This window comes from Nelumbo lutea, chromosome 4, assembly GCF_056320005.1.
Source record: "Nelumbo lutea isolate HS-2025 chromosome 4, American lotus-T2T, whole genome shotgun sequence".
Classification (NCBI taxonomy): Eukaryota; Viridiplantae; Streptophyta; class Magnoliopsida; order Proteales; family Nelumbonaceae; genus Nelumbo; species Nelumbo lutea.
Genome location: NC_142687.1, coordinates 28,576,421 through 28,593,104, shown reverse-complemented (window position 1 = coordinate 28,593,104; position 16,684 = coordinate 28,576,421). Strand labels below are relative to the sequence as shown.

The following is a 16,684-nucleotide window of genomic DNA, read 5'->3' as shown; positions in this document are numbered from 1 at the left end:
ATACTAAAATGGGTGAGCCAAGGTGCCTTTGGTCCATGGAGCACATAGATTTATTAATTGATTAAGTATTCATTTATTAAATAATTACTATATTATTAATTAATTAATAATCACTATACTATTACTTTATTAATAATTTGTTTATGAAATTAAATAATCCAGTTTAATTGTCAATATTGTTTTTCATTGATAATTAACTATTATTAATTTATTTAAATTATTATTTTGTTTAAATAATTAAATTATTTTTTTATGATTAGTTTTAATTAATTAAACAATAGTCAATATTTATTTGTTTATATTTTAGAAATTATTGTCTTTTTATTAATGTACTTATGAAATTATTAATAATTTAGTTGATAGTTTAATTATTATTAAATAGCATTCATTAATAATCATTGTTATTCAATAGTAATGAACTAACAATTTGTTAATTATTAATTATTAATCATATTTATTAATTTTAATAACTTTTGTAAATATTTACTTGTTTATTAATTTTTATCTATTTATTAAATATTTATTAGTTTATTACATCTTAATATATTTATTGTTTTATAATATTTTCTAATCAATTTATAGCTTTTACCCATAGATAAAGAGCTCTTTAACTACGAACACGACCGTAGCTATAGGTCTACTTTTACTTTTGTAATTTATAGCTACATATACTTTAAAACCGTGGCTATAAGTACCTTTTAGCCGTGGACAAACAGCTTTGAACCGCAGGCAAAATGTTCGTAGCTACATTTCATCTTTTTGCCACCGACATGAACTTGTCCATGGCTATATCCCATGTTTTAGCTACAGTTTTTACGACCATAGCTAAAGTGTAGTAGCGATAGCCCCATTTTCTTGTAGTGTTGATAAATCTAAGGCATATTGGCTTCTCAGTAAGTTATTTATCTAGGTAAGCGTTTCCTATGAAAGATTTATCCGGATAAGTGTATTTATCCATATTCTTTTATTTCCCATGAAAATAAGGTAATGACCATTTTATCCATAAAAGTCAATTATTAAAAGAGTCAATTTTTATCCCATTTAAGTGTTGGCAACATTCCCTCCAAGTGGGAAAGTTATTTACCCACCTAAGAGCCCAAGAAAATAAACTTTCCCTAATCCCCACATAAATCTGAAAAAAAGAATATGGGAATCAAAATCTCATTGACCAACTTTCTTCCTCTCAAAATCCAAAAAAAGATCGCCCCCTAAAAAGACTTTATAATAATTGATTCAACTTACAAGTTAATGCTTAACATTTTCCCATCACTCGTCTTTGGATTCTAAACTTGAGCTATAAGTTGTTTGGATCAAATTGTATATTATATAAATCCAAATTCAATCCTTACGCTCAGTTTGGAAGGAATACAAATACAAATATATAGAGTGCAAAACCTTGTATTTTCTATATATTTTATACATTCAAAATAATGCAAAATACAAGGTTTTGCACTCTACATATTTGTATTTGTACTCTTTCCAATTTGATCCTTAAGTTCAGTTTGGAAGGAGTACAAATACAAATATGTAGAGTGCAAAACCTTGTATTTTGTATTATTTTGAATGTATTTGCATTCTACATATTTGTATTTGTACTCCTTCCAAACAGTTTGAAAGGATTACAAATGCAAATTTGTAGAGCGCAAAAACTTATATTTGGTATTATTTTGTAATTCTTTGTATTATACATATTTGTATTTGCACTCTTTCCAAATTTTGCCTTTGCATTCTAATCGAATCTGATCCATTATGGATACAGATCAGATTTGGATATTAACAGCATTAATAATTTAATTAAAAATGACCTCAGAGTATTATTCTATATTACTAATAAAATGGAAAAATAACTATTATATTGCATATAATAAACAAAATGATTTAAACATAATATCTATGAGATTTAAACACATGACTATTTAGTAAACATACAACATTAATTCAGACAAAGGGATACTGTTTTCAGACTATTCTAAGCTCCAACTCTTTTGCCAATTCTTTTATACTGATCGTTATGAAGCAGTGTATAACTTTTTTTATTTTTTTTGACACATGATCAGAAGAACTGAAAAGAAAGTTCCCAAGGAAAAGAAAGAGGACTCCTGGTTGCAATCCTATCCTGGCCCTTGTTTGCTAATCGATCAGCTGCTGCATTGCCTTCATGATGCGTGTGGTTGTATAACTTTTCAGAAAACCACAAAAGGAAGCCCTCCATTGGCTTAACTACCATCAAGATGAAAATACGAATATTCATGTATTATATGTTTGATTCAAATCATTTCTGCATTTCCTGTTATGTTTTGAAAAGCATGCAATTTGGTATATAAGCGTGTAAATACTCTACCAAGCAATAGGGATGCAAAATGGATTGAATTGGATTTGAATAAGGGTATATCCAAATTCGATGTTACTTGAAGGTCTTGCCTGATTTGAATATTCAACTGGATCTGATAGACATAGATTTGAATTCGAATATGATTGGGAAGTTGGATATTTGGATTTGATCCGATCTGATTTTTTCTTTAAAATTTAGTAAATTATTAAAAGAAAATTAAAATGTACAAATTTAAATAAGGAAAAACAAAAAATACAAGTATTTTTTAATTACTTTCATAATATGTACATGTTTTTATAAAAAATTTACAAAAATACAATATAAATAATATATTTATAAATAAATAAATAGCATATATACGTATATGTATTATATATTTATATAAATAAATATATAGCATATATAACAGATCGGATAGGGGTGATCCGAATCCGATCCGATACAAAGATCTGAACTAGGGTGATCTGAATTCAACCAAACAAGATCGGATCTTGGATCGGATCAGATCCATTTGCACCCCTACCAAGCAATTTGGTATATAAGCATGATTTGAGAAGCATGCAGTGTGTGTGTAGGGGTATCAATTGGACTGGATTTGGTCCAATCTGATCCAGTCCAATATGAGTCCATTAGAAATGGACCAGGTCTAATCCAATCCGATGAATACTTTGGACCAGTTCAATTCAATGTTTGGATTATCCAATCTGTTCAAATTGGTTTTAATTTAGATTTGTTCCAATTCAAACCTGATCCATTGACACCTGCATTCTTATCTTCTATCAATAGATTGGATATTGATTATATCTAACCCAATCCTATATAAACCCATTACGAATGGACCAGGTCCAATCCAATAAATATTTTAGACAATTAAATCTAGACTGGTCCAATACAATATGTGTTATTGGTCTGCCCAATCTAGACTGGTCCAATCCAATATATATATATATATATATATATATATATAAGCTTAGGGGACAGCTTTTGTTGTTTCCATAAGTCAATGGATATCATTAAAACTCAAAATCTTCCGCATACCTATAAACATCATATGCTTCACTGTGACCGAAGTCCACGTTTATCTTTATTCCTATACAAGGCTGAAACTTGCTTTTGCAACCAATCTCATGGCAAGGATGCCATAAATGCAGAATAAAAGCGTAAATTGGATGCATCTTTTTTATCTATATATGAATCGATCGCATGTGATATCAACAAAAGATGAACACCATAACTGACCTCTCTCTCTCTCTCTCTTTCTCTCAAAGTGATTGATTTCAATAAACCTCTCCATACGTCTAAGTCTCCATTAAGTATTGTTTCTCTTAGTCCTGGCATTTGCTCCTTGGAATCCAACAGCTCTATTTTCTAAATGGGCATCTCTATTTTAAACCATAAGCAGATTTAGAAAAGAAAAGTGTCATAATCAACTTTAGTAGCTCTTTAGCAACTTATCGTTTCTAAGTATTATCCCTAGACTTCATTCATCAACCGTTCTTAGTGTTTAGGACTTGTTTAGCTCATCAAATCCGGAAAACGAGCAAGGGTGACAAACTATTTATTCCACCGGTACAAAGTCCTATGAAGAAGATAAAAAGCGATAGGCTTTGACGTGGCTTCCCTCAATCTGGTTGGGTACATTAGATTGATTTTTAGATTTATTTTGTCAACCTTTATGGTATTAGTCCTACAACACAATTCCCATTCAGTTTGAAGGATGATTTTCGGGACAGTGGTTATTGGAAACGCTGACAAGGGTGATATTTGTTTCCATGGGTCGCAATCCCGAAAAGTGAAGCCAAAATACTTGTTTGATACGTATGATACATTGTGTTTGTAGTTAATAAAACATAAACTTGTACAACGCTGTCCTTGGAGATCAAGACGGTTCCTATAAACCTATTTATATAATACGGTGGCAACATTCATGATAACTGCGCAGGTAAATTAAAATGAGAACCTGTTTACACCGAGAGATTAAAATTGAACAAACAAAAGGTGATATTGGGACGCTTGCGTAATTGCTTAAGCAATGAGCAAAATACTGAAAATTGGAAATGGTGCAAAGGCGATTTTTGTATGGCCTATGATTTAGGATACTTGTTAACGAGAATGCCGTCCAGCCATTATTATGTTCTATCAAGAAGACTTCAAGAGCAATTTTTACTAGTTTAAATCATGCTTTCTTTTATCTCCTCCTTGCTCGCTCTTTTATAACATTCAATTCGCACTAATTCACTCCTACTGTGATCATTTATGTCTATGTACTAATAAAACAATTGATTTTCCACTGCCCTTACGTCCTTCTCTAATCATCCCACTGTAACCAACCATTGGTGTCTATGTATATAACCCGTCAGGTCAGACTGCACACATGATGCAACTCTCCCCATCAGGCTGACTTCAGCCACCCCGCTATATTTCAATGGGCAACATCTTTGACTGCACAAGCTAATTATATTAACAAATAGACATCTCTGTAAAAGAGGACTTAAATCTCCCAAACTAATCAAGGAATTAGTCCAGAACCGAAATCCCTTCTAAAAAAACTGGTCCATTTTGTAATCTTCCAAATACCATCATGGTGGGGTTTAAAGGCTATAGTTGCTTTCGTCTTTTTCTCACAGGCCTAAAGACCGGACAAATGTTGAAACATGCTCTCTGAAAAGCAAGCACATGTGGGAAAGCCGAAAGCTACAAATGTTGCACAGAGAGCGGACCACACATATACATGCACTAGTCAAACATATGCAATGCGTACCACATACCCATGACTGGACGTCTGGACCCCTCCCGAATACCCACCAGCACTACTTACCCTGCAGCTTCCAGACAAAAGGGAATGGAAGCTGCACTAAAAATTGTCAGCAACCATACCATACCAGTATGATCTTCTAAATCTAAACGCCATATTGATTATATAATTCACAGTAGTAAGCACTAAGCAGAGGGAACTTCGGAAACGATAAAATTTTACAGACATGAGCGGCAAAGATAGATGGGAATCAAATTAAAGATTAACAAGAAAAATCCTCAGCAATGTGGATCACCATCAACGGCATTGGATTGGCTGATGCAGCATTGAAGCTAAATAAACAGTTTTGCATGCTCAATTTTGCTCGCCTTGCACCGGATCATCTTGATGACTTCTTAATGATCCTTCACCGAGGCTGGCCAAATAATCTAATATGATGGTGAACCGTGCTAGCACCAAGTCTAACAGATAGTTATACAGTCAACGCTGCAACGTGAACTCATGTTTGGCCATGTAATTGTGTGCCAATAGCTCATCATTTAGCGCAGCATCTGCTGTAGTTGAAGCACCTGGTGCCTTTGTTCTGGAGGCAGAAGATTAATCTGTTCTGGCGTGAGACTCATGACTTGTTGAAGCAATGCCTTCTCCATCTCAGGCGTTAACTGTGCCAAAATTAAAAATGGAAGCCAATAAATGTACAAGTTGTTATAAACCCATGAAAATATATTTTGCTAAGGACTGATTAATTTACCTGTGGTGGACGTGGAGGCTGGCTACCAGCGCCAATATGACCAGGTACCAGTGGTTGTGGGCCTGGAAGCTGCATTCCTGTTGCATTGTCTGCTGGATTGTGTACCCAAGCACCTCCTCGTTCCGCTTGCATGGAGCTTCCTGCCTGACTATACTCCACCAAATGTGAACCACCAACCTGAAAGAATGGCAAGTAAGATAAGCTAAATACCAAACTCCCCCCCCCCCCAAAAAAAAAAAAAATTAATAATAATAAAATAAAATAAAGTAAAATAAAAACGCACAAAGGGAAAAGGAATATAAACTAGGATATATTTAAAAGGAATGAAAACAAACCAATCAACACTAAAAAGCACCTGATTCTCCACAGGCTCAAATGGACATAGCACAGATATTTCCTATAACATAAAGCCCTACCAAACCAAATATCAAACGGAATCGCTTTTGTATACTCGGAAACCCCAAATATAAATATAAATTCCAACCAAATATCCATCACTCAGGAATAATTACAAGATATGATTCTCTACATATTAGTGGGCCATCTATATTCACTCATTCACACACACAATACAACAGAAACAACTATAAAACATCTATAAAGAGGAAAAAGAAAGGGGAAGTAAGGCTCTGTTTGGTTTGTGGGAAGATTTAGGTGGGATGAGAAAGTGTGAAATTTTCACTTTCCATCATTTGGTTTGTGGGAAGATTAGTGAGAGAAAACATGTTGAAATATGTCACATAAATCAGAGTTCAAAAGAAAACTATTTAACTCCAAATATCAATCATCTGTCTAAAAAGCTTCAAACTCTTATTGAATCCACCATTTTTCATATACCTACAATATCATGATTCATGAATCCTTTTTCTTCCTGTAGTGATTTCAATTGCTCACAGGCTCTAAATTAGATGATAGGGATCACTACTGGTTAGATGGGTTTGGATGAGATTGTTCCAAGTAAAGGTGTTCAGTGGATGGCTGCAGTTCTGCAAATTTAGAGAACAGGAGATTTAAAGGTGGGCTTGAACGCTACTGGCTTGCCTATGCTGGGATTTGTTTGTTGGTTTCTGATCTTTGAAACCACATTGTACCTATTACGATTGAAGGGCACCTCTTTGTTCTACAGTTGGATAAAATTCTGAAAATAATTAATTATCAGGATGAGAGTGCATTTGGAAATAATTTCTGAAAATTACCATTCTAATACAAGGAATGATAATGATGTTTGGAAACATTTCATGAGAATCATCACATTAGCAAATGAAAGTACAATAACAGTACCATCCAAGTAGTAGACGGGGAAGAGAACACAGAGTAAATGATGGATAGAGAAAAAAGGAGCCTTGTTTTTTGAAAAAACAGGTTCTATCTATTAATCTAAGTAAAATGGTAGAATGAAATTAAACACCAGAGAGAGAGCTGGCCAACTGATACGGCAGACCACCGAAGAAGGCAGCCATGGTCGTTGGTCGTTGGAAACCATCGCAGCCACGGCCTACTGTGGTTGCACCAGATATCTATTTGGGTTTTGGAGCTCAAAATATAAAAAGGAACTTAAAACAACTGAAAAGGTCACGGAAGCTTGAACGTAGCTATTGGGCGGAGGAAGTGGAGAAGACAGACAACAGACTCTTTAATAGGCAAGCCTAATACTCTTCCCCTTTATTTTCTCACTGGGGTCGCACTGTTTTGGTGTGACCCCAAATCCCAACTTTTGAGGAAGTGCATCCCCCTATTTTCCCATCCCTTTTCTGTGCATCTCACAAAACAAACATGGGAAAGTGGAATATTTTAGGAATATTCCATCCTTCCCACCCTTTTCTCGCAAATCAAACAGAGCCTAAAAGTCAATTCTGTTGGATCCAAGGCCAAAAGGATAGCAAATAAGCATTTTAATGAAACTTCCCATCTAAAACACATTCCAGTTCAGCTATCTTTCCTCATTCTCCAAGGAAAGTTTGATCAAGCATTTGACCCAAGTACAGAAACCAATTACTCTTTCAAGTTCTGGATACTGCACCAATTAATATGAGGGAGCTGGAATTCTACAAGATCCGTTTTCATACATATTGCCACATGCTTTATTCACTCTTAGAAAAGAGAACATCAAGATTAGAAAACAAGAGGAAGATGTGATAGCAGTCCTCATTTCAAGCTCCACCAAAGCAACTACGGTTCACCAAGGTGCTCAAGGAATTCAGGAGTCAGGACAGCTCAATTACCTTGATGCCTAAACATGCCTTGCATACTGGTGTAGGGCACATTAAGTACCCAATCCAGCATCTAATACTGCATGGATACTTTAAGATATATTCTATAGCATTAACGATTTTAAAATATGTAAAATGATGTTTTTCATGCTATAGGAAAATCTGAATATGTAAAAAATTTAATTATATCCACAAAAAGACAAGTATTGAGAAATGATAGTTTCAAAAACTAGATATGAAGACATGCTATAAGCAAATCATATCAGATCTGTACCCATATCCACATCTGGCATTTTAGGAAATGGAGACTTATATCCCTGTTTCCCATGTAGGTATCCTTATGGGCATCATAGGTATCTATCAGGACAGGGAACCAGAGCTGGTCATCCTCGACTAACATAGCCGACCTCAGTCAGCCATGAGAACTTGTTGCATCAATACAACAGCATTTCCTTTCCTAATTGAGCATTAACTTTTAAGGTCTATCAAAAAACTATAGCAACTTAAATCCAAAACCAAAATTACAAGTATACCTGATATAGTGACTGAGGCGGTGGCTGACTTGGCAGTGGTGGCTGTCCCTGTGGAAATGTAGAACCAATTGTAACTGGGGGTTTGGTAACTGACTGAAAAAAATGCACACTTAATTAGCTCCATCCTTTTTATATGAGATAAAATCAATGCTCACTTTAACTTTCAAAATTTCTGCAGGCATAGCTTACATGAAATGTTGGTTGCGAAAGGTGAGGCTGTGGTGCACCAGATGGCTGGTAACCCAAATTCGGCCCCATCTGTGAATGAAGCTGATGTGGAAAAGGTGGCATTGAAGGTGGCCTAGGCTGTGGTGGTAATGGTGGTTGCAGTGGCAAATGAGGAACACCTGTAGTCTGCATTGATTGTTGTGACTGACTGGAGATAGCAGGTAACTGGGGTGGAAGAAGTGGGGGCATCTGTGGAGCAGAATGTAGTGGAAGAGAAGGTATACCATGAATTTGGGAGGATTGTGGAAGTGACATTGAGGTCATTGCTGAATTCAAGTGCCCCTTAGCCTGCTGCACTTTCTGTAGAGAATGTGATGGCATTGGCTGTGATTGATGGGTTACCGGTGGAACAGAAGCAGGTGGGAGAGGCATTGCAGGTTGGTTCTGATGTTGCTTTCTAACTGGAATTTGGGTCTGGGATGCACTTGCTTGATCCTGTTGTCCAGCTTGGATTGGCAATGAGTGTGCAGCCTGAACATTTAGTTGCTGACCTGTTTGTACCGATTGTTGAGAATGCTGAGATAGAGATTGTTGAATGTTTGGCATCTGAACCAAAAAAAAAAAAAAAAGATAAACAACTTTAGATTCAAAACAAATGCACAAATGCCAAACTGGAGAAGAAACAGTCAAGGGAAAAAAAAAATAATACCAGTTGTGGAGGTTGTACCATCCCAAGCATAATTTGTGCCTGAAAAAACATGTGAAGGAAAAAATGAAATTGCCAACTCTAACTCTATGTAGTCAAATGCCACCAGTAAAATGTCATAATATGCCAACTACATGACTTCCTCATAAAAATAAGACCCAAAAAAAAAGCAATACAACATCTACATTGCCGCACCAATTTTCCAATAATGGCAATTCTGTAAGTTCAATTTAGTCCTAGTGAAATTGACTACACTAAGAGCTTATACACATGTTTCAGAGTGTCAAAATGTGGCTGGTAAATGGGATGAATCGTTCAGTTTTTCAGAAATGTGCATCAATAATTTTCCTTTTGGTAGTAAAGGATTTTTTTTTTGATAAATGAGTGGTAATTTTATTAAGAGAAGAAAGTGTACAGTCCCCCAAAGAGGAGGCATGAGATGTTACCTCCCCTTAGGAACATGGTTTAAAATGTCCCTAATTTCCCTAATATTTCAATGACATATTTCCATTTCCATGGGTAGCGACAAGAAATTTTATGGGAATCAACATATTCCCAAATAAACATTACCAACACTCTGTGGAGTACAAGAGAGTTTCTACAACATATTTCCATTTTCACTTCCATGGGTAGTGACATGAAATTTTACATCAACATATTCCCCAATGAACACTATTAGCACTGTGCAGAGTACAAGAAATAGTATTATAACAAAAGTAGGTAATAATATTGTAGTTATGTAGAGCAACAGATTTTATTACCCACCTAACTTGCATGATTACTGCTTTGAGCTAGCTCAATATTCATTTCAAACAAGTAGTTAAATATTAGTTTTTGTTTGTGTAATAGATTATTTGGTTGATCTATTAAAACCATTTACATTTTCTATGAGTTTAAATTTTGCTTTAACTCATTCTATCATGAAGTTTTGAATCTTAAGGTTTACGGAACAACTTCAGAATGTATTCTTTTGACTATAACCCTAGTTTCTTAGTATGGCTTAATGATTTGGAACAAGATAAATAGATAATAATTTAAAAAAGCTGTTTCTATGCTTCTTCCATCATTTCATAAAATACCATTCTATATTTTTGCATATTTTACAATGTTTCCACCATGTCTATAAGGAAGCGCATCCGCCCTATCATGTGCATCACATCATGTGAGTTAGTGGGAGGGGATGAATAAGCGGCATTATTAAACTAGCAAATTAGAGGGGTGGAGAGGAGGAAAGAGTGAGGAGAGACGAGACGATGAATAGGTGGCACTGCCGGTCTGGTTTTACCAAATGGTTGATAAAGAAAATTAGATGACACTTGAAGGGCATTTTTGTCTTTTTGCATGCCACTTAACGGCTGGTTAACGCCAGGTACTAGATTGTCACAAAATGAAAGTTCGGGTACTAGATTGTCGCGTTTTAAAGTTCGGACACTAAATTGGCACTCAGCCTAAAGAACAAGGTACCGTACCTATCAGGAATTTTCCCTAAAAAATTTCCACATGCTTGCACACTTGCTAGTTCACAAAAAGGTCTGAAGCTTTCGGCCATAGAATTGTTCTTGTCAATATGCACTCCTTTACTCCAGCTAGACTTCTTTCCTTTCCTTGGAAAACTCTAGCATTCCTCTCCTCCCAAATGGTCCACATAATAGTTGCTCTGACACATTTTCACATCAGTTCCCCTCTTTTTGTTGGCCACTCGAAGGTAGTCAGATAAAAAAAGGAAAGTTTTCATTAAGGCTGCATTTTGTGCATTTGGTAAGAATGCAAAGGCGGAACCAAAACGAACTTGCACTCCCATTTGGTTTTGCAGTTCTTTGGTAAGAATATGTTTTTGTACTGAGAATGAAAGTAAATTTTTTTTCAACTGATTTTGCATTCAAAATGGGAACAATGGATGCAAACTTTGCATTCAAAGTTGGTCAATGTAAAATAGGTCAGTTCCAGCCTTGAGATTCATGTTTGCACCCATTACAACTGAACAAGACACTGTAAATTTATCAGTGTAAGATAAATGAAGAGATGGATTAATGGTAATAAGACAATACACTTCAAGGTTTAAGGTTGGCTAAGCAGAGCGGGAAAAAAAAAGTTGGCTAAGCAGTTGGGCCTCCACCAAATTGAGGTGGAAGGGGACTCTAAACTGTTAATTGGTTGGATGCAAGGGAGATTGGGGTATTTTTCAAGTGGACTAGAAGGTCGGCAAATAAACTAGCTGATACTTTGGCAAAGCAAGGAACCTTTAGGGACAATTTGCTCTGAGCTGTTTTGTAACTTTGAGATAATTGGTTTTGGGCTGTTTTGCACTCTTAAAAAATGCAGCCTAAAATAAAAAGGGAAATCTCTCTCTACAAGTTTTCTGATTCTAGCATTGATTAACCATCAATGACCAGGAAAAACCATCATCAAATCATATAGCAAAGGTCTGATATTGATCCTACATAAATTCCTTCATGAATTTCTCATTACAGCAGTTTTGTCCATTTGTGCCAAACCACCTTTAAATGTCATCAACATTATGTTGTTTCTTGCAGACTTTATTCACCTTTCTATCCTACCTAAGTTTCATATTTAAACTCCCATAGAACCCTCAACATCATCACCATCCAAGCCTTATCCCAACTACTCTCCATTCTAAACCTATATTTTTTTAATTGTTTCTATTAACAAATTCAGTCACCTCCCTACAACTCTCCATTCTAAACCTACATTAAAATTTTCAATGACAAATTCCAACCAAGGTTCAAAGTATCGATACAGATCACACTGTATCATATGATATATATCAGTTTTCAGGGCCGCTGATAATGTGAAATACATGGAGTTTGGGATTTTTAATAGATTTAAATGATAATAATCCTAATATACGCATTTGCAAATTATCAAACTGAAAAAAGAACTATGAGTATCAAGCATATCAGCTTAGAACCTTGATTCCAACCCTCTACCTATTTTCCTCAATTCGAAACTTTTTACATTTTGGGAACTGAGACCCTTTGTAACCAAATCAAACTTTCAACAAGCTTTAAACAACCATCTTGAGTTGAATTTTTCCTATATCAGTTTGGTATCAAAGTACCTATTCAATAGTCATACATGCCTAACATACCCCTGTTAGAGTTGATATGTACCCAATGCAACCAAGATATAAGTGTTGAAATATGACACTTGAGGGAGGTGAGCTGCATAAAGAATAACAACCAGTGTTTTAAAAGCGCAAGGGCCAATTTGTGCCTGAGGCGTAAGGCGCAAGGCGAGGCACGTGCGTTTTTAAGAAAGGCGCAAAACTACAAAAAAAAAAAGCTAAAAATCAAAAAAAGAGTCAGATAATTCAAAAAAAATGCCAAAATTTTGCAAAAAAAAAAATTAAACATAATGTTAATAAAAATATAAACTTAAATTTTAAAATAAATGATTTAAAAAAACCTGTTATCTAAAATTAAAATACATAAATATAACATGTAAACTGTATTCAAATGAAAATTTAAAAATAAAAGCAAACATATAAAGCATTTTCAAGCATGTAAAACCCACAATCTCTTTTTTTCCTTAATTGCATTGCTTCAAGTAGTTAATGTGATGTAAAACATATTGCTTTCTTGATTATATGAGTCGCTTTTGTACCACACCCCTCGAGGCATCAGGCGTGGTCAGGGGTCCGGGGGCAAAGGCCCAGCCATTAGACTCAAAAAAAAAAAAAAAGCAAAAAGCGCAAAATTTTAAAAAGGCACACGCCTAGGCTGAGGCACAAGGTGCATCAGGCACGCGCCTTTTGAAAGGGTGTACCTAGGACCTGGGCGAGGCACATACCCCAAAATGCGCCTCGCCTATGCACCTAGGTGTGCCTTTTAAATCACTGATAACAACCAGGGGTTATGGCAATATAGACACATTTTAGAGAAGTGAAACAAATTGCACAAGAACCGAGAGTTGATTTCAAAATGATCCAAGGGACAAAGGTATGTTAGGCATTGAATAACTCAAAATACTACTTTCTTTTTTTTATTTTTCTTATTTGTTAGGGTCCAATCAAGATGTATATTGTCTTGAACCCTCAAAGACTTAAACCTCAACTAATAAGCATGAAATAACTCAAAATTTTGTCCAATCAAAACATATTGGTTTTATCCTCCTTTTCTTTTCTTCTTCTCCAAGGACAAAAATAGAGGCCAGACCCTCTATTTTATGAAATTTCTGTTCTTTCTTCCATTTTGTCATGAATATGCTGATTTTCTATGTTTTAAATGAAATTTATCCATTTCTTTTATGAAGTTTATAGACAACAAGGTGCCCCCACCCCATCGCCTAGCCTTGCCTCAACACCTTGAAAAATATGGTTAAAAAGTAACTTTTATCTTTTAATTTCCTTCTATAAAAAAAAATGAAGCAGAGTTGGATTAAGTCTGACAGGATTTCGAATCTGATTCGGATTTAATATTTCATTAGTTGGATCAAATTCGGATGCTGCTGATTGCTGAATCCAATCCAAATCCAACCTGATTACAGCCCTAAGATGAAGTGGTTGAACTGAAAAGCTTTTTTTTTTCTTTTAGGCAATAAATGTCTTAGGTTTTTTTTTTATTTTTGTACTCCATCACAATGAACATGAATTTAAACAGTAGTCAGTAAATAAAGATTTTGATCCTTTTATTCCATAATTCCATGAGAGCCGAGGTGAGGCCAAAAAGAACATGGTTTTGAAGTAGTGAAAAAATATCTGATAACGATGGAGGAGAGTTGAGGATGCTAACTAGTGCATTGGATGAGGAACTTCGTGGTTGTAGAATAGGGGTGGTCATAATGGATATTGATGAACTTAGAGAACAATTAGAGTTGCTAGATTCACGCCTGGTTGGAAGATTCATCAGCTTTGGTACAGAAGATGTTCAACGAGGGATGAGAACTTAATGGAGACTAGGAGGTGATGTCAAGGTCAAAAGATTTTGATTTTTTTCTTTTTCTTTTGTTTATGGTTTCTTTTTTTTTTTTTTTTTTTGAGAGAGAGAGAGAGAGAGAGAAAGTAAGGTGTTGAATTATATTATAAATGAAAACAAAAGAACCATATACAACCAAAAGTTGTACTCAGGGACTATAGTATACAAAAGGGAAGGTAGAAGAATGGTTTGGAAAAGGAAACAATGCGTTCAAATCCACTCCAAAGTTTAGTGTTGGCAAATGGAACTAATGGTCGGGCAGTTTAGAAGCTCAACTGGTAGCAGAACGGTTTGGATTAATGTCATTGGGGCTCTTCTTCATGCATGATGTACACAAACATTTGTGGCAATAGGCAACTCGTGCGGAACATAAGAGACTTGACCTTCCTAACAGGGTTATTTTGTTTTACTTTTCGAACAAGCAAGAAGTTTTATATGAATCGACAAGTACAAAATTTTCATTATTTCATTGGCATTAGGAACTTTACTAAATTTCCTTCTTAATGTTTTACAAGCATGTGTATCTCAACAAATCCTTGTATCCCATACCCAACAATATATGTCCATCAAACCTAAATTTTAAATCATATTACCACCAAGTGACTGTTCTTTGAAGAGAGTATCATAGAAATAATGTCACTATAACCTAACTTATCTTATATTCGATTTTTCATCAGCTGCGCCGTGACAGAAAATATAGCTATGGATATAGAACCTCAATTAGACCAAATGGCATGTGAAAAACAGAGGAGAAATAGAAGTTTTGCGGACAGGGGCGTTCGATAATTAGGATTGAGAAAAAAGAACAAGAAGAAGCCAGTCCTCTGGAAACCAAATATTTCATTTTAAACCCTAAATCAGAAGGAAGGAGAAAAGAGGCCAAAAACACACCTGGAAAAGGGCTTTTGTCAAAAGAGGATTCTCGACCAGTATCTGCCTCGCTTGCTGCTGATTCTGTTCGATTAGAGTCTGAACAAGCAAACCGAAACATTGGTGTTGTATTTTCTTTTGATAAGAGTGAACAACGATATTATTCAGGAAGAAAATAATAATGATAAAGGAAATATAATGGAAGGGCAATAGTATAAAAATTTCTTTCAGAAAGGAGTAAAGCTTACTTTCATCTGCGACATGATGTCGTAAAGCTGGTTCTTTGACATCCCAGCAAGATTAGATGTAAAAGAGTCACCTGCGATCTGCTTTCCCGCCATGCTTTCGACGCAGAGAGCAGGTTTTCACTTCTGTGAGTTTTAAATTCTTCGACGGTCCGAACTCCGAAGCCAGCGCCACGGGGGACGAGCGATAGCTTCGACACCCCTAATTCCGTGTATTTGCACAAATGAATCGCGATTTCGCGATTAAAGGAGGGATTGAGGCTTGAGGGTAAACGGGGCCGTGGGATTTCTAGGCCGTATACTCTGGTGGGAGAAATAATTGGGCCTTAAGTCTGCTCAAAACGTTATGGGCCTAGTCCGCGAAGATGTTCAATGAGAAAGACCCAGAGAACCAAAAAGAATCATATAGGGTACCGAGCTAGACTCCAATTCATAATTTCATATCGGACGAAACAACTTAAATGAGTTCAAATTTCAACTACGTGCAGAGAAAAAATGCTGCAGGACATGCAGTTGGTTCTTTAGAAAATAACTAGGGCCCATAACATGATCAAAACTAACCGTTAAATGGATCCCTTAATTAATGGAGATTATAGGCAAAAATCAGCTTCTAGCATGACAGTAGTAGTTATGTGTTTCATAGTCGATCTAGTCAATAAGATTAGTTTAAAGGTATTAATTCTATCTGCTGCAAACTCCCACATAAATGATGCAATCTTACTGAAGATAAGTAGAGCCCAGGCCCCTGATATTCAGCCTTTTAAGGCATACTTCCAATTCAATCAATGTGGATGGAGCCTCAAACTAATTTGGGTTTGGGAGATTTGTTTATGCCAGATGTCAAAGAACAGAGCTAAGCTCAACGCTCAAAGACCAGTTACACCTGGTCTTCACCTCCTGAGTTTACCCGGCCTGTACTGGAAAAAGATTTAATGCATATTGATCAAGCCTACAGGCTTTCTTAAAATAAAAATTAAATCAGATGGATAAAATTGGTTCAATTAAGGTGGGACCCACAAATGATGATTTCTTAGTTCCCTTTCTAGGTTATACCATCCAAAGTATTCGTGTTATGGAGGATTAGACAGTAATTGGCTAATTGCAACTTCCTTGTTCAATTGACTTGAATTCAGTTCGAACCAAATATATGAAACTCGAATCGAGTTTTCAGCTTTGTGTT

General features: G+C 35.6%; 1 protein-coding gene across 2 annotated transcripts; it reads right to left on the bottom strand.

The window, feature by feature from the left end:
• Nucleotides 1-5,219: 5,219 nt before the first annotated feature.
• On the bottom strand, nt 5,220-15,766 carry ESP1 (hydroxyproline-rich glycoprotein family protein). 2 transcript variants are annotated; one of them, XM_088941557.1, is made up of 7 exons: nt 15,508-15,766; nt 15,281-15,358; nt 9,459-9,497; nt 8,771-9,355; nt 8,582-8,674; nt 5,839-6,015; nt 5,220-5,749 (listed from the first exon to the last, which is right to left on the bottom strand). In XM_088941557.1, the coding sequence occupies exons 1-7, from the start codon at nt 15,598-15,600 to the stop codon at nt 5,627-5,629; spliced, it is 1,188 nt and encodes a 395-aa protein (XP_088797683.1). In that variant the 5' UTR covers nt 15,601-15,766; the 3' UTR covers nt 5,220-5,626. The 2 variants fall into 2 exon arrangements, with proteins under 2 accessions (XP_088797683.1, XP_088797684.1); XM_088941558.1 differs by having other exon boundaries at nt 8,582-8,629; nt 15,508-15,735.
• Nucleotides 15,767-16,684: the final 918 nt, after the last annotated feature.